This window comes from Stenella coeruleoalba, assembly GCF_951394435.1.
Source record: "Stenella coeruleoalba genome assembly, chromosome: 15".
Classification (NCBI taxonomy): domain Eukaryota; kingdom Metazoa; phylum Chordata; class Mammalia; order Artiodactyla; family Delphinidae; genus Stenella; species Stenella coeruleoalba.
The window spans coordinates 17,269,068-17,294,914 of NC_137161.1; the positions used below are offsets into that span (position 1 = coordinate 17,269,068).

A 25,847-nucleotide genomic window follows, 5' to 3' on the forward strand; every position below is an offset into this window, starting at 1 on the left:
TAGCAAGGTGCCAGAAGAAGCAAGGAACGATGCTTCCCTGGAGCCTTTGGAGGGAGCATGTCCCCTCTGACACCTTGGTTTCAGACCTCTCACTTCTAGAACTGCGGGGCAATACGTGTCTGTTGCTTTAAGCCACCCGGTTTGTGGTACCTAGTTACAGAAGTCCTAGGAAATCAGGACACTTGTCTGTGGCCACGGGGGAGCTGCTTGGCAGAGGGGCAATGCCTGCACCCCTAGGGCAGCCCATATCCAATTAATAACACAGGGATACAAAAGGCTGCCCCCCTTGCCTCAATGAGGGGCCATGAAGTGGTGCATTTTGTGCTGCAGAACGCCCATGGAATCAGGATGACCTAGTCTGCAGCCAAAATCGCATCCTTGCTTCCATAGTCTGCCTTCTTCTGAGAACTCTCCTCCAGTCAGTCACTGCACAGAATCTTAGTCTCAAGCTCTGCTTCTTAGGACCCTGGGCTAAGACACGCTGGAGCACAGAGAACACAGCTAGGAGGGCATCCCAGGGGAGAGCTCACGCTTTTTTTTTTTTTCCCCCACAGAAGTCAACTTACTTCTTATTTTTTTTGACTTTAGAACCAGCATGTTTTTTAATTTTATTTTTGTATTGAAGTATAGTTGATTTACAATGGTGTGTTAGTTTCAGGTGTACAGCAAAGTGATTCAGATATCTATCTCTCTATATGTTTTTTTTTTCTTTTTCAGATTCTTTTCCCTTATAGGTTGTTACAAAATATTGAGTATAGTTCCCTGTGCATAGGTCCTTGTTGGTTATCTATTTTATATAGTGTAGTGTGTATGTGTTAATCCCAAACTCTTAATTTTTCCCCCCTCCCCTTTTCTGCTTTGGTAACCTAAGTTCATTTTCTATGTCTGTGGGTCTATTTCTGTGTTGTGTATAAGTTCATTAAAAAAAAAAAATGAGAGCTCACTCTTGACAGACAAGAAAAGGTGAGTCACCTGAAGAAGGGGAAGAGCGTTCCAGCAGAGAGACCAGCACAAAAGCACCTCCTGCTACCTCTGCGTCGCTTGTGCGTAAAGCTGTGGGTTCAGGGGAGCTTAGTAACCATGGAACCTGGAAAGGTAGGGAGAGGCCCACTCTTGGAGGCCTGTATGACACCCTGGTGGACAGCAGATGGAGGAAGACCTCTGGTATGTGTTTCAAAGTACTATCTCACCGTTAAAACTCTTCACCAATTGTGTGGACAACTAGTCATAGCTAATGTTAGGGACTTCTGCATCCGGCAGGGAGCGTTCGATGACTTCCCGTGTATCTTCCACATCTGTGGTTCCCTGACAGTTGACTCATGCTGCTGCTGGGTTAACAGAGTACTGGCTAGTTACCGACTCTGGCTTCTCCTTCTCACCAAAACCACTTCTCTGTGGCCTTGAAAGATAAATCACTTCATCTTCCTCAGCTGTGGGGATCCTAGTAGCAGGAGATGGTATCATGTAGTGGTTATGAGCGCTGCTCTGGGATCTTCCTAAGTTTGAATCCTGGTTCCTCTTCTTACTAGCCTTGTAATTGTGAGCGATTAGCCTCCTTAAGCTTCAGGATTTTTACAATTAATGTTTTTTAAATGGGATTGATAATAACCCCTGCCAGAAGATTGAACGAGACGATGCAGGTAAAGTCCTTAGCAGAGTGCCTGGCACGCAGCTAGTCCTTAGTGAGCACTTTCATTCTGTTGAATTGACAGGCTGGGGAGCTGACATAGAAGCACGCTTTTCGTATCAATACTTGCAGCACAAAGAGGGTCTGTGCAGCGTTGAGGAAAGAGTGCAGACTTTGAGAAGGCCTGGGTTTGAACGCAGCTCTGCTCACTCACTGTGTGAGATTAGGCAGGCTGCCTAACGTAGCTGAGCCTTGTGGTCTCCTCACCTGTAAAATGTCTGCTTTGTGGGGTCACCGGAGGAAGAAAGGTGACGAAGAAGCAGGTAAAGTACTATAAAATAATAGTTGCTATGATGAGAGGACCATTCGGAAATCAAGTCTCAACTTATGGTGGAGACCTCTGAGCAGTGCCAGAAGCGGCCAGGGTCTCTCCTTGTTAGGAGCAATGGGTGGGGAGTTGGCTTGGCAGATGGACACGGTTCTGGTTCTTGGTACCTGGTACCTGGTACCTGCTACCTGGGCAGGTGAGAGGGGAGGTTGACTGTTAAATACTCCTAGTGGTGGAGGGCATAGAACCCCGACAGAGGTCCCACCCGGTTAGAAAAGCTCAACATATAAGAACACTTTACTTATTTAAAATGCTTGTCTTGGAGAAAAGACAGCCTCTTCAATAAGTGGTGCTGGGAAAACTAGACAGCTACATGTAAAAGAATGAAATTAGAACACTCCCTAACACCATACACAAAAGTAAACTCCAAATGGATTAAAGACCTAAATGTAAGGTCAGACACTATCAAACTCTTAGAGGAAAACATAGGATAAACACTCTTAGGTATAAACCATAGCAAGATCTTTTTTGACCCACCTCCTAGAGTAACGGAAATAAAAACAAAAATAAACAAATAGGACTTAATTAAACTTAAAAACTTTTGCACAGCAAAGGAAACCATAAACAAGACAAAAAGAATGGGAGAATGGGAGAAAATATTTGCAAATGAAACGACAGACAAAAGATTAATCTCCAAAATATACAAACAGCTCATGGATCTCAATATCAAAAAAACAATGTAGTTAAAAAATGGGTGGAAGACCTAAATAGGCATTTCACCAAGGAAAGACATACAGATACCCAAGAGGCACATGAAAAGATGCTCAACATCACTAATCATTAGAGAAATGCAGATCAAAACTACAATGAGGTATCACCTCACGCTGGTCAGAATGGCCATCATCAAAAATTCTACAAATAATAAATGCTGGAGAGGGTGTGGAGAAAAGGGAACCCTCCTGCACTGTTGGTGGAAATGTAAACTGTTACAGCCACTATGGAGAACAGTATGGAGGTTCCTTAAAAAACTAAAAATAGAACTACCATAGGACACAGCAATCCCACTACTGGGCATATACCCTGAGAAAACCATAATTCAAAAAGAGTCATGTACCACAATGTTCATTGCAGCTCTATTTACAACAGCCAGGACATGGAAGCAACCTTAGTGTCCATCGACAGATGAATGGATAAAGAAGATGTGGCACATATATACAATGGAATATTGCTCAGCTGTAAAAAGGAACAAAACTGAGTTATTTGTAGTGAGGTGGATGGACCTAGAGACTGTCATACAGAGTGAAGTAAGTCAGAGAAAGAAAAATAAATACCATATGCTAACACATATATATGGAATCTAAAAACAAAAAAAGATCTGAAGAACCTAGGGGCAGGACAGGAATAAAGAGGTACACATAGAAAATAGACTTGAGGACAAGGGGTGGGAGGGTGAAGCTGGGGCAAAGTGAGAGTAGCATCAACATATATACACTACCGAGTGTAAAACGGTTGGCTGGTGGGAAGCAGCCGCATAGCACAGGGAGATCAGCTGGGTGCTTTGCGATGACCTAGAGAGGTGGGATAGGGAGAGTGGGAGGGAGGCTCAAGAGGGAGGGGATATGGGGACATGTGTATGCATATGGCTGATTTGCTTTGTTGTGCAACAGAAACTAACACAGTATTGTGAAGCAGTTCTACTCCAATAAAGGTCTATTAAAAAAAAAAACAGGTACATGTACACCTTCCCTATGCCCCAGCAATTCACTTCTAGAGAAAGAAAAACATATGTCCACAAAAAGAAAAGAAAAAAAAAAAGGCAATTTGACTCCTGTGTTCGTTGTCCATTATTCTCAGTAGCCAAAATGTAGAAACAACTCAAGTGTGTATCAACAAATGAATGCATAAACAAAATGTCGTCTATACATACAATGGGATATTATTCACCCATGAAAAGGAATACATTTGTGATATATGCTACAATATGGATGAACTTGAAAATATGCTATGTGAAATAAGGCAGTGACGAAAAGACAAATTGTGTATGATTCTATTTATATGAAATACCTAGGTAGACAAATTCATAGAGACAGAAAGTAGAGTAGGGGTTCCCAGTGGCTGGGAGAAGAGGGGGATGGGAGATATTGTCTTATGTTTATAGTTTCTTTTTGGGGTGATGGAAAAGATTTGGAAACACAGAGCAGTGATGGTTGCACAACAGTGCGAATATAATTAATACACTGAATTGTACACTGAAAATGATTAAAATGACATATTTTATGTCATATATATTTTATCATAATAAACATTTTTAACCACCCCTCCCCCACAAAAAAAGTAAAATGCTTGTCTTTGGAATAAACACCCAGTTCAGGTTTATTAGAGGACATTTGTAGAAACACACAAAAAAGAAAACAGTACTCATTTCCTCACAACCCTAAGGAAAACACCAATATTTGGTCTGTTTATGGCTAGGCATTTTAAGAGGCATAGGTAGGTGGGGTTTTTTGGGTTCATTTTAATTTAGTTAATATTGGACTTCTGTACCTTTGGAGAGTCTTGTCTAAGGGAGAAATTATCCAGAGAAATTTTTTGTGTCCATTTTCAGAATTATTGCCAAAGCAAGCGTTAACCATTCATAGTGAAGTTGTTTGCTTTTAAGCACAATCTAAATGCCATTGGGATTTCTGTCTTTTTTTTTTTAAGTTTGGGTTTTGTCTCCCATTTGGTCTGGCATGAGGCAGTGATTCTCTTTTAGACTCTTTTCTGAGAAAGAAGAATCCTGTGGTAGTAATTATCCCACAGGACCTGTCCTTTTGCTATCCCAGTTCCCCCATCCTAGAGGTAATGATTTCGACTCACCCCAGTGTGGACTAGGGTCTATTTTCAAGTAATTTTTCTCCAAGGAAGGGTGTGTAGATAATATGTCTTCTGCATTTTTCAGAATCTGAAATTGTCTATCTACTGGCTTTCCTAATGCACCACAACTTAGCTGGCTATAAAATTCTTGGGACATGAAACATCCTCTTAAAACCTTGTGTGTGTGTTATACTATTGTGGTTGGGAATGCAGAGCCCCCAAGTAAGGCTTCCTTGGCCTTAAGCCTGGTTCTTTAAATTACTAGTCGTCTGGCATTGGGCAAATTACTTATTCTGCATCTCTTTCTTTCTTTTTTTTTTTTTTTTTTTGGCGGTACGCGGGCCTCTCACTGTTGTGGCCTCTCCCTCTGCGGAGCGCAGGCTCCGGACGCGCAGGCCCAGCGGCCATGGCTCACGGGCCCAGCCACTCCGCGGCACGTGGGATCCTCCCGGACGGGGGCACGAACCCGTGTCCCCTGCATCGGCAGGCGGACTCTCAACCACTGCGCCACCAGGGAGGCCCTTTTCCCTTCTTTTTTTTTTTTTTTTTTTTTTTTTTTGGCATCTCTTTCTTCTGTTCAGAAAAACGTGAATCATAGTATTGGCTACCCATAGAGTTGCTGTGAAGGGTAAATGAGTTAATATTTTAAGGCACTAAGAACAGTGACAGGTACATCAAAAATGTGCAGAACTCGTTAACTGCTGCTGCTGTCGTTTGTGATGCTTATTACTGTTATCACCTTCACTGTTATATCCCAGTGTTTCAAATTGAAATGATGAACTCTGGAAACTGACTTTTTAGTCTTTTTGTTTTGTTTTGCTGGAGATCTGTTTTTGTCTAGATGCTGTGGGAATTTTTCTTTAGTCTGCTATTTCAAAGTATTGCCAGTATGTGCTTAAGTTTGAGTCTTGTCATTGATTTTTCCTGCAACCCACTGTGGTCTTTCTCGTCCACCAACTCAGACCTTCATTTAGTTCAAATAATTTTTTTTTAGCTATGTCTTTGATTATTGTTCTGTTCCAGTTGTTTGATGCCTTCTCCCAAATACATCCAGTTCCCAGCTTGGATGTCCATCCACTATTCTCTCTGCCACTCTCCTTTCTCTTTTTCACCCCTTCCTTGCCACCTCGACCTCTTATTTTGGGAAAACTTGTCCAGTATTTTCTCTGTCCAATAAAATGAGACATTAAATATTTCTTGAACCTTGGCCATATGTTAGGCTAGGACACAAAGACTAATTCTAGTTGGCACAGACTGCTGGATTGGATGCTGTATCTACTTATTATGTCTTCTGCTCGGGGACCTCATGGGCCAGAGATGACTGAGACAGTGGAGTCTCCTACTGACAGCACAGCCAGGGTAGAGTCAGTAAACATAGCCACGTAGAATCCCTATGGTCCTTGGCAGAAAATTCAGGTACTTTTATAATTTGAACCACCTTTAATTCTAAAGATGAAAATACTGAGAACCACTAAGACTGGGTGGTCTGTCCAGGGTCACACAGCTGACTAGTGGTGAAAGACAAAGAAACGCAGACCCCGGCCCCAAGCTAGATTCCCTTCTCCTCTTTGATCGTCAATGCCTTATTTTATGAAAGTATTGCATGCCAGTGGGTAGAAAATCTAATCATCATGGTGCTTTTGAAATACCTACTCTGTGCCTAGCCTTGTGGTCTATGCAGCAGAATTGAAAAGAAAAATGGGCATGGTTTGGTTCAAAGCAAAAGGAACGATGTTGCAGTTGGGAGAAAATGTGTGCAAAAGTGTGGATGTGGGAATGATAAAATAGCCTGTGGGTATGTGTGGTATGTTGGCAGGCGGGGTAGGGTGGAGTATTCCCATGGACTCTTGTGGGTCAGTAAGTGCAGTGCGGTTGGAAAGGTGATCAAGTGGGAGGCACAGGGTGATAGACAGTGTCAGAGGCCAGGCTGTATTCACCTTAAACATGTCTCAGGGCTCACTTCACATCTTACTAACATTCAGTTTTTCTCAAAATATTTGATTTCTGTCTGGAGCAGACAATACATAATCGCAAAGCTTGCTCTCCAGTTATTGGAAGCCCTGTTGCTCTCTGTAGGAATTTCCGGGGAGTCAAACCGTTATACGTGCTCACAGCAGGAAAGAGAAAGACAGAATTGGGCTGGAGATTGCTGAGGATGAAGGATAATTGCACTAAGGGGTCCCTTCGCCACCTACATGTTCAAGGAGAGGCTTGACTGGTCGGGGTCAGTTGCTGCCCAGGCCTCAGGGATGATAGTCCATGGGGTTCTTGTCCTCAGAGTGCTTTTATTCCCGGCTAGAGGGGGCCAGAGCCATCTCCCAACTCAGATCTCATCTCCCTGAAAACCAGGCTCCCTCCCTCTTGATTTGGTTCCAACCTTTGTCAGCAGAGAGGGCCATCGGATGTCAAACACTTCCTCCTGGCTCCACACAGCTGATGGCGTGGGACCAGGTAAAGAGAGGGCTTGGTCGTTTCATATGTGAAAAGACTCATGAAGGAGAACTGATGTGTGCCTGAACAACCTCTTGTTAAGAAAGCTCACGGGAATCAAGCATCTGACGATGCTGATGGAATTGTGTGGACAGAAATGATACGGGATTAAAGGCTCATTCCCTCCAAATACTCTGGGGTTCAGTTCCAAGTAAGATTTTGTGGCATTCTTCTTAATTCAAACCCACCTGCTGGGTTACAGGCAAGCCATATTTTTGTTTGTTCTTCTTAGACTTTTTTTAGGTATCATTTACATACAGCGAAATACCTATATTTTAAGTGTACAGTTTGATGAGTCTTACACAGTTCTAGTCAAGATAAGGACATTTTTATCACCCCAGAAAGTTTTCTTAAGCCTCCTTCCAGGAAATCACCCCACCAGCGTTAACACGGTTCTGGTTGTTACTATTTAATCACGCAAATCAATGTGGAGTACGTTTTAACACCCCAGAAAGTTCTCTTATGCCTCATCCAAGTCAGCACCTGTTCCCACAGGTAACTGTAATTCTGGCTTTTATCGCCGTAGATCAGTTTTGCCTGTTCTTGAACTTTTCATATACATGGAATCATTACGCATTCTTCTTTTCTGTCTTCTTTTGCACAACATCATTTTCTTTTGAGATTTGTCCATGGTGAGTATCAGTTGTTTGTTCCCTTCCCCTTGCTGCGTAGCATTCTGTTGTGTGTATGTGTATCAGTTGATTGATCCAAGCATCACCCTAGGCCTGGCTTGTCCTATGATTTTCTCCTCTTCAGCAGCTTCTGAATTAACTTCTTTCTCTCCTTATTCCTCTTTCTCTCAGTCCTTGAGCGAAAGCTGGAATGTGAGCCCCTGGCAAGCAGGACTGTGTCTGTTTCGTCTATCGCTGTATCCTCAGTGGCTAGGACTGAGTGTGACATGAAGCAGATACTCGATGTTTATATAACGAGTGAATGAATAGGTGTGCAGAGTACATAGTTTTAAAAAATTGTTTACCAGTCTGGCTCTGGGTGGTACCAAGCAACTCAGAACTACAGGATTCCTAGGACAGTCCCTTTGCTCACAGACTTAATGTGAATTTCTGGCCCCATGGATCATGCCCAAATGTTCTCTGCAAGAGCTTCCCTAAGCTCTCGACTAGATTAGACCCCTTCACAGGCCTCATAACTGTTCCCGTCACCCCATCGTGACTCTCATTCCACATTATTGTCAGTGCCTCTTTAACTGGCTGCCTTACCCCGTGAGTCCATGGGTACAGACAACCTGTATTTCTTTTCACCACTAAATAGCACACACTCAGCACTCCGTCTGGCACGTGAGAGGCACAGAGTACACACCAGTTGGGGTTTCTTTCACAGGGAGTTTCTCTCTGCCAGGTCGTTCATCTCAAGACCCCACAATTAGACAAAGCCCTTCATGCACAGAAAGATGGATTTGAAAACATGGCCTGTGCCCATTCATATGTGGAAGCCCTAATCCCAATGTGATGGTATTAGGAGTTGGGCCTTTGGGAGCTGATTAGGTTTAGATGTGGTCGTGTGTGCAGAGTCCCCATTATGGAATTAATCCCCTTGTAAGAAGAGGAAGAGACCAGCACCATGTGAGGACACAGCAAGAAGGCAGCTGTCTGCAAACCAAGAAGAGGGTCCTCACCAGACACTGAATCTGTTGGAACCTTGATCTTGGACTTCTCAGCCTCCAGAACTGTGATAAATACCTGTCTGTTGTGTAAGCCACCCAGTCTATGGTGTTTTGTTATAGCAACCCAAGCTACTAAGACAGCCTCTGTGGAAGATTTCTACCTAAGTTATAACATTAAATGGGTAGAATCATGTTTTTTTCCTTCAAATGTTTTAGTCCAGATGTTGAATCTGTGAATGTGCTGGGTGGGTCATAGTCATGGGAACCTAGACATTTACTTGGCATTGTCCTGGGGAAATCTTAGCATGTTGATTTTCACCCAAACGCTTGGGAACCTGGAGCCTGGAAGTACTAGGTCTATGACCCCTACATCAAGTTCCATTTCCTTACATGATTGCGATCCCAGCCTTTAGTCCCTGCAACAAAGGGTCAGGGTCCCAGAGAAGTGTCAGCTATTAGGGGCATGTGGGCTGTCATTAGAATCTCTGTGGATTTCCTTTATTTGCAGCATAGACTCTTCAAGCGTTCATGTAGGGGCTTCAGAAGGGGTTCGTGAATTCCTGAAATGATGTACAGAACTCTAGGTAGTAGTAGGCTTATGTGCCTTTCCCTGGGGAAAGTCTGGAACTTCTCACCACATTTTCATAAGGTCCTTTGTATCAACCAAAGTTAAAGACTACTCTTACAGACTTCCTTCAATGATCTTTCTGGTTAATTGCTTAAACATCTCAAGTACAAGAGGAGAAAACGATGGGCGGGAGTGCTACCTGGGCCCTGAGTTCCAAAGCTGCCTACACCTCCTTCTAGCTTCATGGGCTCTCCCTGGTCCTTGGTTTCCTGTCTGATGACTCTGGTGGTTGGATTAGGTGTCTTCATAGAGTTCTTGCACTGTCCGTCTGAACAGTTCATCTCAGAGAGGACAACTGATACAGATAAACACGGTCTTTCTGTGCATTATTTAAAAAGGTGGTACCTACCAAAAAAATCATTCTGTGTCTCATTCCTGCTTTTTTCTCTTTGAACACTAGTACTTGTGGCTTCTAAAGAATGCCATTTATAAATCTATAAGTTACTACAAACAGGAAAAACAAGAATAATCTGATGGCCTCTTGGTGCCAAGTACAGGGAACACTAGGATGTACTTCCTGACAGTTCTTGAGGGGTCAGAGGGAAGGATAGTCTGCACATGGACGTGTAAACTAGTTTGTCATTTGAGATGGAGACATTTATATCCTCGAGGGAATGTTGGTTACTCTACTTGCACTTACCTTCAGAAATACATGAAAAGGGACTAAACATTTGGAAAGATTGATGCTTTGTTTTCTTTCTGGTGGTCAGCAGTTTACCGCTAATGCCTGAAATAGGAGAGAAGAAACCATTGTGGAAAGTCAGTGGAAGAGAGTTTAATGTAGCCACTTGCTCAAGCCTTAAAGTATTAAAGCCTGCTGATCTTAATTCTGTCCAGAGCTGGTCTGTGAATAATTATACTAAGGAATTGGACAGAGTCATCACAGAGCTATGAAATATCACCTGTGGGGCCTCATTGGAGACTGATGGGAACTCTGGAGAGTTGATAATGGTGATCAAAGGGTCTATATATTTAAAATGCACAGAGGATGAGCCCAGAAATTATCTGCCTGCCAACTTCTCTACGTGGAACAAATTATCCAAAAATCAATCTGCAAACACCTTTGAGATAACAAGGCCTTGAGTAATAACCTCCATGGCTTTGTAAAGAAAAGCATCTAGCTTGACTAATCTGCTTAATTTCCTTCTCTGACCAAATGGCAGGCTATAATAGAGGCAATCTGAACTCGTCCCTGAAGATTTGCTTCGAGTCACACTGAGAAAATATTGTCCACCTCTGCTTCATAATGATTATTCCCTTTCAGGAGAATCTTTGTTGCTAGATAATTAATTAGAAAGAAAACACTGAATGAGCCCTATCTATCCCAGAGCTCTCACCTGAGTTCCAAACTGAAACTCATACCTGCCTTAGCCACCTGAATAGCTCAGAGGCTCTCCAAAAGTTCTTGAGCACAGCTAAGTTGTACTCCACCCCCAAATGCCTTCCCCACCCTTCACTTCCTAGTTCTACTCCAAGAATCAATAACTTGTTCATACCCTTCGATAGATAATCCCTTCCTGGAAGTTGGTCCTAAGAAAATATGAGACGAGATGGACTGGAATCATTTGCACAGAGATGTTCATTGCAGCAAACAACTCGTGCCCAACAATCAGAGAATAATTAGTGTAATTATCTGATGGATCGTTCTATCACTATTAAAGAGAATGATGGTAGAATCCACATAGTATATAAACAAAGTCCTTTGGATCTAATAAGTGAGGGAAGGAAAGAAAATCTGCATTGGGTCTGTGTGTTACTGTAGCCACAAAAATATGGTTTATACGCATAGAAATTGGAATGGGACATGGAGAAATAAAACTGGTGATTATATTGGGTGGTAGGGAAGGGGGCCTGTCTTCTCTTTCTTCTCACTTCTTTATTGTTGTCCCACTGCCATTTTTTGCTACAAATAAAAATAAATATATCCACATTGATCTGTAGACAATGGGTATCGAGAGGCAAACAGCTTTCCAAAGGGAGAGCTGGTCTTGAAAGGCATCAGATGTGGGTCCCATCCTGCCTTACCTGCTCCACTGTCTTGGTTAGGTGAACTGATCACTTGGGTTCTGTTTTTTAATTCATTAAAACGGAGGTGATAATGTCCCAAGAATTACACAAAGTGTTGCAGATGAGATTTTCTGGTAAATGAGGATAAAGTAAATGATAATTTGCCAGTGAGCTAAAAATTGCCGGAAAGAGGCCACCATTCATGCTTTGCTGCAATTCTGGTCTGTTTAGCTGAAGTTACAGAACTTAATGGAAGAGAGATGGCAACGCATAGGAGATCCAAGATTACTCAGCATGACTTTTCCCTTGACCCTTGATTCCCACTGGGGTCACTGTGGCCAGTGCCCCTCTTTCTGATGGAGGAGATCGCTAGGGTTGAGGAAGAAGCTGAATTCCTGCTATGCCATCATCCCGTTGCTACTTAGGCTCCTATCACTATTTGGAAGAACATCCACTAACAATCTACGTGTCCCTATAAAAGAAATGTTTGTAAACTCCTGCGTTTTGAACCAAACTCCGCTTTAGTAAAGGCGGGTTCTCATTTGAGGATAGAAAAGAGACTATTGCCCCAGGCATCTTTGCCGTGTTCAAGAATAATCTTTTGCTCACAATGGCCATCATTCTTTCCTTTCTTTAAATGAAGGAGATACAGTAGGTGTTGAATATAGTTACTTAAGAAATGCTGATTCAGGTATTTACATACAATGATTTAATTAAAGTAGGACGTGAATGGGTTGAGAAAGGGATTTGAGCTGTTTTCTGTGGCTGTCCGGAATTCTGTCCTTCGTCCTCACATGTTTGGAGTCTGCTCTGTAAACCATTTGGGTCTGACATCCTTTGCTGATTCCTGTCTTTCAGAGCCTCCCACACCCATCGCCCCCCCAGAGCTGCTGGCCGTGGGGGCCACATACCTGTGGATCAAGCCGAATGCCAACTCCATCATTGGAGACGGTCCCATCATCCTGAAGGAGGTGGAGTACCGCACCACCACCGGCACCTGGGCAGAGACCCACATCGTCGACTCTCCCAACTATAAGCTGTGGCACCTGGACCCCGATGTGGAGTATGAGATCCGGGTACTGCTCACGCGACCAGGGGAAGGGGGCACGGGACCACCAGGGCCTCCCCTTACCACCAGAACCAAGTGTGCAGGTAGGACTCTTCTTCCTGACTCCGTTTTGAGAGGTTGGGCAGTTGCTGGGAGTGATTGCTCCCGTGACAGTAATTCCTCCACTTTGGTATGAGTGTGCTTCCTGTTGTGATAAAAAAAAAACACACCAGAGTTTTGGTCTTGCCTTAGAGGCTCCAGAGGCATCTCTGGGGACCTCCTGGCTTTGACTGGGAGTCTAGGAAGCACCTGACTCTAGCTGTGTCATGGAGGGGTTCCTGGTCCTGACAGTGTTTCCCGGGACACTGGTTCCCTCTCTCCAAGGGCTTCTGGTGCCACTGGCGTGTCTGAGCCTTCCTAGTGCTGACAGTGTCTCTCAGGGCTCCTGGGCCTGCTTCACTGAGAGCTCCTGGCTGTGTCTCTGAAGGTTCCAGGCTCTGGTTGTATCTCTGGGGGCTCGTGGCTCTGACCATGTGACCTGAGGCTTCATTTGGTCTATGTGTCTGAGTGGTTCTGATTCTTGTTGCGTATGCCAGGTGTTCCTGATTTTATTTTTGGCCCTGAGGATCTCTGGGCTGGGCCTGTGACCCTAATGAGCTCTTGGTTTTGACAGTGTCCCCGAGGGCTCCTGGTTCTGGTTCTGTCTCTGAGGGGCTCCTGGTGCCAGCTGCATCTTGAGTGCCTCCTGGCTCTGAAAGCGTCTCTCAGTGGATTCTGGAAATGCCTTAGTTCCTGAGAGCCGCCCACCTCTGTGTCCCTTGGGGGTTTCTGGCACCTACTTAGGAGTCTGGGCTGAGACTCTCTGTCCAAGGGTCCTTTGGATTCTACATCCCTACAGGCTCCTGGTCAGTGTTCCCTCCAGCCAGGCTCCAGTGGTTTCTCTGAGGTTTCCGGATGCTGCTAAAGAGTTTGCTGACGAGGGCTGTGTATGGGAGCGTTCTTTGTGTCGATCTGCAAGAGCTCTAGACTTCTGTGGTGTTTCTAACAAGGGGTGTTGTCTGGGATTATACCCCTGACTGTACCCCTGAGATGTTCTGGCTTCAAATGCAACTCAAGAAATTAAAAGGACTCAGTGTTTTATGGGTTTGTTTTTTGCTGCAAATCACATTATTTATTTTATCTCATTTTTCCTAAGTAACCATTTGATGTAAGCACTTTTATCTCATATATAAATGAAAGAATAGAGACTCAATATTTTTTAAAGTTTTATCCAAAGTCATAGAATTGGCCAACAGCACACTCAGGATCTGCCCTCAGGTTCCCTGACTCGAATGCCCTTGATCATGTGGTACAGAGCTGGGGGTGCCCCAGTGGGGGACCAGGGAAGTGGCAACATGAGCCATTGACTTCTGAGGGAAAAGGAATCCTTGATGACTTCTGGGTGGGGAGAGAAGGACCCATCAGCACAGTGACTTCCATGGAACAAAAATGTAAAACACAGTCAGTTCTGCTATAATGCAACATACGTGTGCCTAAAAATCGTTGCACTATTCAAAGTTATGCAGTAAAAACCACTGGGCTTATGGGGGAAGATGGGGCTGGGGTACAGCACTCATCAGTGACACACCAAAAAGAGAAGAACCTAGTAAAAATGGCTGCACAATTGTACACGTGTTAATGGCTAAGATATGCATAAATACTGTAATACAAATGGGGTGTTACCGTGAAACGTCCTGGAGTTTGCCTGTGGAAGTGGGTATCACGAAGGCTGCAGCCCATGAGCTACTGTGCAGTGGTGGAGGAGGGCTGTCTGAAAGTGGCAGTAAGTTGTGACACCATGTGTGGATCAGTGTGGCTTGTAACGCACACAGTGAACGAAGGAAGCAGGTAGATGTTTGAGGTGGGTGCGTCTTGTGTGTTCCTATGTGACTCAGTCCAGCTGGGTGCGGTTTTCTGCTTCACTAGCGTTTCTGTGTACAAAATCTCACATAGCAAATGTGAAATTCACGCTGTCCTCACATTGTTCCCTAATATAGCAATCATGTTGGAAGACATTTGCATTTTCAAAGTAAGCGTTACAGCAGAATTGAGTGTAACCATTCTTAAATATCTCAGTGGTGCGTCTTGGTAGCATGTAACCCAGAGTTAGTGAGTATTTCCTTTGCTTGGGAATATTCCTTTGAATGTTATTGAACCACCACGATGAACGGAGATGCCATTTTCTTGATTAGTTTCAAAAACAGGCCTTTGGTAAAATTCCTCATTGAAACTTGATTATAAAACTTACTACTTTAAAAAGACATAAGGATGTGTTATTAAACCAGGTAATACCTTATCTCAGCTTTGCAATTCAGTATTCATCCATAAAAATAATTGATTTGATCCTGCCGATGAGACTTTTCTCTTTCTACAGGGTTTCCGGGGTTTTTGATCTTTATAAATGATATTCAAAGCACTTTAGCAGCCCCCATGGACTTATTTGCTGATGATCATATAATGCATTTTGAAATTCAGTCGCAAGATGATCATCTCAATAAAAATTTACAATCTATTGCAAACTGTTGCCGTGGCTGTGTAATGGATTTTACATGTTGAAAACACGATTGTCTGACTATCAGTATAAAAATTATGAGTTGAAAATGCTGTTTGTGGTTTTATATTTCAAAAAATATTGATGTTTAAGTAAGTTATGCCTAAAATCTTGAATAACCCGCATTTTACAAAATGTGTCATCAAAGAGGTAATCATCTTTTCCACACTGCTACTGATAGTAGAATGTTCTTTGCCTCGTAATTAATTTTTAAGAGAATTCCAGGGCTGATATCCACTTGTGGAGGCTGTTTATTGGGGTTGGTAGTCTGAGTTTTTTCCCCCTTTCTCTATTCTATTATTAATCATACTGGAAATGTACTCATTATTTTACAAAACAGAAAATGAGAGAGTGTGGAGTGTGGAAGGTATAATTTCTGCCCAGAGGAATTTACAGACTGGGTTAAGATTCCGACAAAACAGCAAAGAGAGTAAAGCATGAAGTCAAGTACTGAAATAGCACACTTTGTGGAGAAAAACAAGTTTGGCGTGGAAAGAGCAATGCTGTTAAAATGATCTCGAGCAGTGGATTTCAAAGTTTTATCCTGAACGAAAAACATCGGCATCACCAGGGGACTCGTTAGAAATGCAAATTCTCAGGCCCTGTTCCCTGACCTAGTGAATCAGAAATTCTGGGGATGGAGGCCAGAGATCTGTGCTGTCAGGAGCTCTCTGAGGGATGCCGATGCACACCCACATTTAAGAACCACTGGTATAGTGTCATACCCAGGTGCCACTTTGGTAGTGTGTCCATTATATTGCTTGATCCTTGAGGCAGTTCTGAGAGGTAGATGGGAAAAAACTGAGGCACAGAATCATCAGATGAAGCTCACAAGTCAATGACCTTCTTACAACTGAATCTCTTGGCCTGAGGAACTCTCCATCACATGGTTTGATGGAGTTTCCTCTGCAAATGTTCTCTTGAGGGTGGGACTGAGTGATAAAGAGACTGGTACCTATGGAGACAAGCTGAGCGTGAATAGCCTCCATGCACTGCAGCTATAGTCCTGTTCATCAGACATCTGCTGAGTCCCTTCCATGTGCCCAGCTCTGTGCTAGGTACTGGTGGCAGAGGCATGCAACTGGAAGCTACAAGCTCAGGTATCAAGAAGATGCCAGGAGGCCCAATTCAGCAAGGGCAGGTGGCGATGATTCTGGTTCTGCCAGGTCTGCCAGGTCACTAGGTAGGTTCTTGGGGCACTGGGAGCAGGTTCTAACCCTTAAGGGGAGAGATTGTCAAGAGTTTAGTTACAGTGCAGTGTCCCAGGCCAGTAGTCTAGAGTTCATAAGACCCTTAGCCAATTAAGCTAGAGCCTGGACAGATTTACCAGATAGGAACCTAGTAATGTGAGGATAAGAGAAGAGAGCCATAGATGACACTCTCAGGCTTCTGGTTTGGATGCCTGGGAGATGAGTGATGGAGCTGTCTTCTGAGATGGAAAACACAGAAGACACTTTAGGGGCGAGAAAGCCAGAACTACCAGGTTGCACCTGGATTTGCAAATCAAAAGGACATCTTTGTACCAATGAAAGCAGTTTAATTCTCTTTCTTCATGCTATTCTCTTGAGATGCCCCGTTCATTTTTTTTTTCTTCTATTCATCATTTTGTTCCTTTTGGTCAGTTGAATCATTCGCCATCTTTCCTGAGGTCTAAGCCTGGGGAGCAAACATGATAACGTACATCAAAGTGCTTTGAAAACCTCCGAACGCTCTTTGGATACCTGTAATGAGACAAATCCTTATTTGTTGCTATTATTGTTATGGATGTTATGATTATGAGTAATGATATCAAAACAGGAAGCCTTACTTGTCCACTTCTCTGGACTGACTGGCATCTGGAAGGGTGGGCCGTATTCTTTTGTTGTGTTTCATCATCCCATGGGAAATCCCATTTCAGAACACGATGATCAGACTGTAGTCTGGACTCTCAGAGATTTTCTGGTCTAGAGCAACAGGTGGTTTTCTCTGGCACAAACGCAATAGCAGACGTCCAGTCATAGGAGCTGGGTCCTAGAGGGGCACTCTGGTGCCCATGCAGTCTCACCTTGAATGCCACCTCTGATGGGGGTGCTCATGTTCTCCATGGAAGACCAGTTCACTGCTGGGGATCCTGGGTGGTTATTATTATTCACTACCCAGTGTTAGCCTAGTTATCATAAAACTCTGGATGGGGTCCTAGTTAGGAGCAGAGAGTATCCATTAGGTTGAAAGAGTAGGGGCAGTAGGAGGCTCTTTGCATCAACTGTCTGGCGTCCACAAGGAGAACCAAGGCCAATGGCGTTGACGATAGGGCCCAAGGTCAGTAAGCGGGGAAGGCAGGTGAGAAGAAGAGGTGCAGACACCATACTGGTCCAACCTGGCCCTGCATCTTTTCCGCAGGTACCACTTTTAATGGCCCCCGAGCACCTGCTTGTTGATGTCTTAAAATGATCACTCAGAAACTCTCCCTCATTTTTACCCATATCTGCCTCCATGCAACACTCACTTTTGGATTCTGGTTTTACTTTCGGGTGACCTGTTCCTCCGCATCTCAAAAACAGGTCTATAGCAACTAAAGTTTTCTCTCTTATGCTCCAGAAATCTCTTTCCCCAAAAGCTGTGTTTCAGCCAGACCCTGGGCAGCTCTCTTCACATCATAGCTATGGAATCACACCTCAACGGTCCAGCAAGCCAAGTGATCATACATCCCCCTGTGATTGCTTCCTCTTGTAAATCAAAGGGCCCTTGCCTGGGAGTCCACTTCATCGTGGTCTCACAGGGTTCAGGCTCTCTAAGTGAAAAGCGACTTGATACAGCCAGACACGCGACACGCACCGCTGATTTGGAGAGCTCTCTTCCCATTGCCTCCACCTGAGGTTGATTGCACATTATATTTTATTTACATATTTATGGATTTCTACTTGAAGTGATATGTGTCTGCCCTGCTCTTTTCTCCAAGGGGATAAAAAAGAGAAATCCCAATTGCTGGGCTCAGTGAAGTGAGGGTAGTCATTAGAATTTAGTGAAAAGAAGAGGGCCTTTAGAGCTAAAAAGATTCTGATTTTTATTTCAAGCTGGCACTTGTGAGCTGGGTGACCATGGGTGAATTCCTTCTCCTGTCGGTGCCTCAGTTTCTTTTCTTCCGTTTGTGAGAGATTACAGTGTACCACTGTGTTGGGAGGCTTCAGTGAGACACGTTATCTGCCTAGCAGAGAACCCAGGACACAGAAGCCCCTTTTAATGAACAGTTTTTAGAAATAATCTCAGGCCTGGGAAGATTCCCTTCACTGTAGCATCATGGACCCTGCTGTAGAGGATTTCTCCAGTTGCTCTTCTCTTCACTTTCTCAGCGGTGGATTCACGCAGAAGCTCTGATGAGTGGCTCTGCAGGTGTTCCGGAGTCTTTGACGTGTGGCTGCAGGACCTAGAGGAGGCTGCAGTGGTTCTTGATAATACGGGAGGGGGAGATGGGAATTGTCCTTTTATAATTCTGTCTCCAGTCTTAAGTAAGAGAGAGAAGCATGCTTTCCAGACCCTTCTGTCTTCTGGGAGGCCAAGGCTAGTGGGAATGAGGCCTTGGCAGACAGGGAGTAGAGGTGAGTCCTGACCCTCTGCAGTGAACATCCTCAGGTTGGTGTGTTTTTAGTCTAGCTTGCAGTTCTAGGGCAGAGTGGAGGGATAGAGAGAGGGAAAGAGGAATTTAGGGTCTAGAAAATAGAACAGAGCTCCGTAACGAGCATTGTGAGGCTATTATTTTTATGTTTCTCATTTCTCTAAGCCTCAGCTTCACTCTGTAAGGTGGGGGTAGCATAACCTGGCTTAACTCGTAGGGCTCTGAATTCGAAGTAAATGGAAACTTCCTTCTGGGCAGGATGGTGGTATGAGCACAGACCTCTGACTCATCTGCTATGATCTTGGTGGGATGGTCCATAAATCTTAGGGAAACACAGCAAGGTTAGCCAGTAGAAGTAGAATCACCATTCCACCGAGAATCAAAGCAAAATTTAAAGATTCACGGAGAACTCCTTAACACTGTGAGAAACTAGGGGAGGAGAGGTCTCCCATGCAGGCCATACCATGCTCAAAGGGACATTATCACCCGAGCAGTGCACTTGATCCCAGACTGAAGGCAGCCACAGAAGAGGGACTGTGGCCACCTCTTCCTCTAAATGACTTGGAGACGGGGAGCTGACTGTTCCTTTACTTCCCCTCCCTCCCCCATGCCAGTGTCTCTGCTGCTTTGACACTTCCTTTCTTCCCTGGAGGGTAGGACCTTGGAGAGAGTTACCTCCAAGGGGGTGAAGAGGAGGGAAGGCCTCTTCTCATCACACCTGGTTCAGGAGCTGCCGCATGAGACAAGAAGCGTCTGCAGAGGAGCAAAGCATGTGCTAGGGCACGAGATGTCCATCTCCTCTTCCTGTGGCCCCTCTCCCCTCCCTCCCACTGCACATAACCTACAAGTGGTTACCTTAGACCCCGCTCCCACTTGGCTTAGGGAAGAGGAGGAGAAAAGAAAGTTTTCTCACTTTACACCTGCAATTCACAACCTCAGGGACTTTCATCCCAGCCTGTACAGTCTCCTTACTGGATGGGCTGAGCGTGGTATCAGAGCAAAGAGTGAGGGTCCAGTTGGACACCTCTTAGCAGTCTCTGGAAGGGACATCTGGAAGTGTCTTAGCTGTTCTGTGTAGAACGGGGCAGCACTTACTCCTTACTCTTCTTGGTTTTGTAGCCTTGGGTAAAATTCCAAAGTGACAAGAAAAGCCCTATTAAACATCCTGTTACGTTTAGATTTTTCTGCGACCCTCCGCTCCCCAGAGAACTAGGCCCACCTGGGAGATGAAGTACAATAAGTCAGCAAACACACCCTGGTAAACACTCCCCCGTCCTTCCTAACTTTGAAGGTTGAGTTTAAAGAAAAAGTGAGCCACAGAGAGGTATTAATGAGAATAAAAGCTAACAGTGTTTGTTTATCAAGCTAGCTGGACTAAAGACATGGCCCCCAAATATATTAAAATTGGAGGTCAGTCATTCCTGTACTGATGGAAATCTTGAAATAACAGCACAAAGAAAATGGATGATTATAGTAATGAAAACAGCAGCTACCCTTGAGTATGGTAGCTTGAGTATCTTCCGCACACTGAGGGCCATTGTATTGAGCTTGTTACAAGTAACTATTTTATTTGTAATTCTTGCACTAGGAGGGTGGGTACAATTTCCTCCACTGACTGGAAGGTAAGTGACTGACCCAAGGCCATATACCTGCCGAAGTGGCCCAGCTGGGAATTGAACTTCTAATTACATAGCTGCAAAGCTCCAGCCCTTCCTCATATGACCCCTGAAATCCAGCATCATAATGAAAGCATAAGGCACCGTGATCAGAAATGCACCGATGAAAAAAGTTGGATATTAGAAAGACTATTGGTCTGATGCTTCGTATCAGTGGGTCAAAAGATGAAACCATCTGACCTTCTCCGGGGAGACTGAAAAGTAATTCGAAAAAATTCAGCCTTCATTACAGATTAGAATTCTGGGTAAGCTAGGAATGGAAAGGCACTTTCTTATTTCTAGCAGAAAATGTTCTTATAGCCTCAAAGCCTAAGAGAATAAACTAAACCAAAAAAAAAAAAAAAGCTATTAGAACTACTAAGAGATTTCAGTATTATGGTCGGACACAAAGCAAATAAACAAAAATCAATAGCTATATGCCCGTAATCACCATTATAAAAAAATAACAAAATGTATCCTATTCTCAAATGCAATTAAAATATAAATACTTAGGAGAAAACCAAGAAATGTGCAGAAACTATATGAAAACACACACCCAAAACTTTATCGAGGATGATAAAACAAGAACTGAATAAATGGAGAGATATATCATGTTGTTGGATTAGCAAGTTTAATATTGTGAAGATATCAGTTCTCCCCAAATTAATTTATGGGTTTAATACAATTGCAATCAAAGCCCTAATGAGATTCTTTTTGGAACTTGACAGAGTGATTTCAAAATTGATCTGAAAGAATATATAGGAGAGTGTAGTGAAGAACACTTTTAAAAGTGGTGGTTTGGCGGGGGGGTGGATTTCACTGTGAAATACCTGTGTTTATTATAGCTATAATAATTAAAGACCAGGGCTTCCCTGGTGGCGCAATGGTTGAGAGTCCACCTGCCGATGCAGGGGACACGAGTTCATGCCCCAGTCCGGGAAGATCCCACATGCCGCGGAGCGGCTGGGCCCTTGAGCCATGGCCGCTGAGCCTGCGCATCTGGAGCCTGTGCTGCGCAACGGGAGAGGGCACAACAGTGAGAGGCCCGGGTACCGCAAAAAAAAAAAAAAAGTTAAAGCCCAGAAAATAATCCAACATAGAGTGAAACTGGCTTTCAAAGTTTATTTGCATGGAGAATTCATATAAACATAGTATATCTGTAGTTGGTTAATAATTTGTAATTGAAATAGAATGCATTGCATAGATATCACGATATGCTAATAAATAAATTCTGGATCGATTAAGAAGTTAAAAGCAGAAAAAAGCAAGAACTAGAAGAAAATAAAGAAAATATTGTTCTGTATGAGGAAGGAATTACAGTTCATTCAAAGGAAATGCATCCACCATTGAGTCATGGCTTACAAATTTATTATGTAAAAAAGGAAGAAGAAGAAAAATCTCCTATGCTATACTAACAAAATTCAGAAAGCAAATAGGTAAACAGTGTGGAAAACTATGTGACAAAATAGAGAAAAAAGGGATAATATTCTTACACGTAAAGAGCTCTAATAAGTCAATAAAAATGTCATCACACTGATTTTTTTTAGAAAGGCCTAAAAGGTATAAATAGGTAACCGACAAACAATATATGAATGGTGAAAAACAAATTTAAAATGTCCAGTGTCACAGATAATCAAATAAATGAATTTTAACCTGTAAGATTACCAAAATATATCTACTTTTAAGTGATAATAACCAGCGCTGTCAAGGACAAAGGAAGCAGCATTTCTGCAGGTGGGTTAGCTGACACAGTGTATTTAGAGGACAATTTGCTCATTTTTTTTCTAACAAACTAATCAGAGCTGCTGAAAAAGAATCGTGTACATGGAGGTCATCACTGTATTATTTATAAAGGCAAAAACTTGGAAATCACCTAACTGCCCCAGTAGGAACATAGTTAAGTAAAGTTTTATGCATGCACACGGTGGAATTCTATGCCGATATTACAAACCATGTTTTCAGGGAACATCTAATGGCATGGGTTCATGCTATGGTAAGTTTAAAAAAAAAAAAAAAGCTTACGAAACCACATGTGTAATTACTGTCCCAATTTTTTGAAATATAAATACACAGGCCATTTCTCAGCTGGTGCCCATTTGTCAGTTAGAGCTACGAAGTATTGAGCAGAATCCCCCATTCCAGATCCTGCCCCCGAAGACATCTGGAGATTCCCAGGGGAGCACCTGTGGCCCCTGTTCACTGCCTGCTCTGAGTTGCAGAGCATCACTCTGTTTTTTCTGGCTGTCCTAATGGGGTCAGAAGTGAAACTGGCCCCTCTCTCCTGCTGTCCCAAAGCTGCATGAGCACCAGGCTGTTTTCTGCAGCAGCAGTACCTCTCTTGATGCTTGGGAGGAGGGGAGGGGCACAGGCAAGAGATGACATTGCAGGGCTGACCAGCAGACAACTCAAAATCCTTTCACAGCCTTAAAAGTCCTTTCAGTGGGCAGGGATTTTTCCCATTTTTCTCTCCTCTCTCTCCCAGATCACCTCCAGGTGATGCAAAGACTTCTTCTCATTTCCGGAGAGGTCCCCAACTTCAGGTCCAGTCCTGTCTTTGCACATCTTTTGCATTGAGGTGAACATTAAAGGGGGAGTGTAGGGAGGGCAGCTAAGAGATCTTAGCTGAGACCAAAGGCTTTCTTTTAATGGGACCAACCCTCCCTTAAAAAATGTATTTTAGTCTATGGGCTCTCATGCACACGTACAGACAACACATACCCTATATATGGTGTATGTTTACATTTATAGGGATCTATGTGTGCGTATGTGTGTATATATACATAAATGAGATTATGGGTCACTGTAAATGTTTTCTTTGTTTTGCTGTGTTATATAAAATTTATACAACTTGAAAGCAGGTTTCCCCCTTAAAGTCAAATGTGAACGTGAAAGATTATTATAAATGTTAAAGCACTCTGTATAAATGTGAGAGATTATTTTTATCATAGTTAGTAAATCATTGACATTCCTGGAAGGTGCAAGAACAGTTGCACATTTGCTGAGCCCTGGGAGGCAAACCAAGCTTTACTGTCTGCTCAGATGGAGAAAGGGGTCGTCGGATGAAGAGTCTCCCTACAGCTCCATCTGAATTGGAATCCAGGTTCTGCCCTTAGGATGCTAGACAGCTTTGGGCAGTTTGCTTAACCTCTCTGATCCCATTTACCCATCTGTTAAATGGGGATTATACTGCTTATCTCACTGGATAGAAATAAGGGTCATTAATATTAATAATGGCTAATATTGCAGTGAATCTGCTTGCAGCCCCAAAAAGGAAGGTACGGGCCATCAGCACCGTCACTACCAAAGCTTAGAGAGGTTAAGTACTTTGTTGCAAGTCATGAAGCTTACCAGGAAGTGGCTGAGGTTAGAGCCTATCAAGTCTGACTCTAATCCCTGCTCTTGCCCCACCTGGATATATAACTGTAAGTGCCTGGTCCAACGCCTGCAACTTAGTAGGTGCTTAGTAGATTGGAGCTTCAGGCAATTTAACAGCCTAGAGGCTCTCTCTCTCTCTCCCTGCCCAGGCCCTCCTCACCAGTAAACCCTAAGATCTTCACTGCAGTGGGTCCAAGGGACAAAGGGTAGCCACTTGCCGCTTCCCAAAGGGATCTGGGAGCGCCGACAATTTCAAGAGCTTGGCGTGCACCCTCAGCCAGAATTACGTCAGGGCCAGGGAGATCCCAGGGTGCCTTGCCCATCACTGGCATTCTGGAATGCAGAGACCTCATTACACTAAGAGTGGAATAGCCTGTGCGTCAGGGAGCACAAAGCTGGCTGGATGCGGAGGAATTGGCTGCGCATGCCAGAAAGCAGGGAAACCAGAGCGTCAGTCAGTGGTGGTTTCTAAATCATACCCACCGCTGGCTCGACCCTCAGTCATTTTGAGCATCTTAAGTGGAGCTGTGGCAGGAAGGTCTGTGGGGACCCACCAACGAGTGGATGTCCATCCACCGTATAGACTTCCCTAGCAGGGGATGTCTTGAATCATTAGAAGCGTGTAACTCTTCCCACCAGTCCTTTTCCAGCTGGGCCCAGGGCTAAAAGCAGGTACAGTTGCTGCAGCTACTATGGTATCTGCTGCTGTTCTTCCTTCTTTGTCCTCCTCATCCTTGTACTTGAAAAGAGTAATGCAGTATCTACAGCAAAGCAAATAGAAAATATGTCTCATATACCAATTAATTTCTTTGTGAGTGCATATTCCTTTTCAATCATTGACCCCATTCTTAGGTAATTATGCCTCACGTCCTATGTCTCCGCCTGTCACTCAACACCATAAAGTAAATATTTTACCTGTTCTTAAGGAATCTTCAACATTGTTTTAATGGCTTCTTAGTGTCCCATAGAGTCTTAATTGCCAAAATTTGCTTAACAATTCCTGTATTGTTGGATATTTGGGTGTTTCCAAAATGTCACCATCTTCCTGCCTTGTAACCTTCTGTTTGAATGATATTCTAGGCTGAATTTCAAGGAGTAAGGTATTAAAAGTTAGAGACGTCCTTATGGCTTTTGCTGCATTTCACAGATTGCTGTCAATGAAATAATTATGCTATTTTTTAATGATATGAGCACTTTTAGTGTAACCCTTGGCAAAATTATATACTGTCATCTTTTAAAAATTTGACCATTTCATAGGCATGAAGTGATATTTCAAGTCTGCTTTAATTCATGTCTATTCATAACCTCCGCTTCTGCATTGCCTCTGCCTCGCTCACGTGTGCCAGCTGCCACGCTAGTCTTTTTTCTGTTCTTCAAAAACACCATGGCCACCTTCTTTCGTGCCTCAGGGCCTTTGCCCAGGCTGTTCCCTCTCCCTGGAACTCTCTCCCCACTCATACTCTTCACCAGCTCATTCATCCTTCTCCTTTGCATGTCGCTCTAAAGGTCACTTCACAGAGAGACCCTACTTGACACCCTAATATAAGTTAGTCTCCTTCCCACTCCCCCTTCGAACAATTTATGACACTGTTCACAGAACTTATCCCAGTTTGTGATTATCTAATTAATTGTGTCTGTTTGTTTATTGCATGCCTGTCCATTAGACGTTGTGCTTCCCCAAGGACACTCTAGCTTCATCCGTTCTGGTCACTAGTGCCTGGAATCGTGACTGACGCCTAGTAGGCACTCAGTAAATTGGTGTTGAACGCATGGATGTTGTGGAGATATACGTGCTACACTGCAGAAAATTTGGAAAAGCAGAAAAATAGACAAAAATTTAAGTGACCCAACAAGGCATCTATCAGAGATAAAAACTATTACCAAGTTGGTGTTTCTAATAGTTTCACGTGTTACATTGAACTCATTAATTAATATGGGGTTTATGTTGGTGTTTGGGATGCAGTTAGGTTTCAACTTGCTTTATAACCATTTGACCTATTGTCTCAGCCCCATTGGTGGAATAAGCTTAC

The 25,847-nt window shown here is 43.6% G+C and overlaps 1 protein-coding gene across 1 annotated transcript in view; it reads left to right on the forward strand.

Annotated features, from left to right (window-relative positions):
- PTPRT (protein tyrosine phosphatase receptor type T) overlaps positions 1-25,847 on the forward strand; it is a 1,078,581-nt gene that overhangs the window by 481,581 nt on the left and 571,153 nt on the right. Inside the window, 1 exon segment of the mRNA XM_079943946.1 lies at positions 12,416-12,709. Coding sequence (XP_079800072.1) covers positions 12,416-12,709 — 294 coding nt within the window.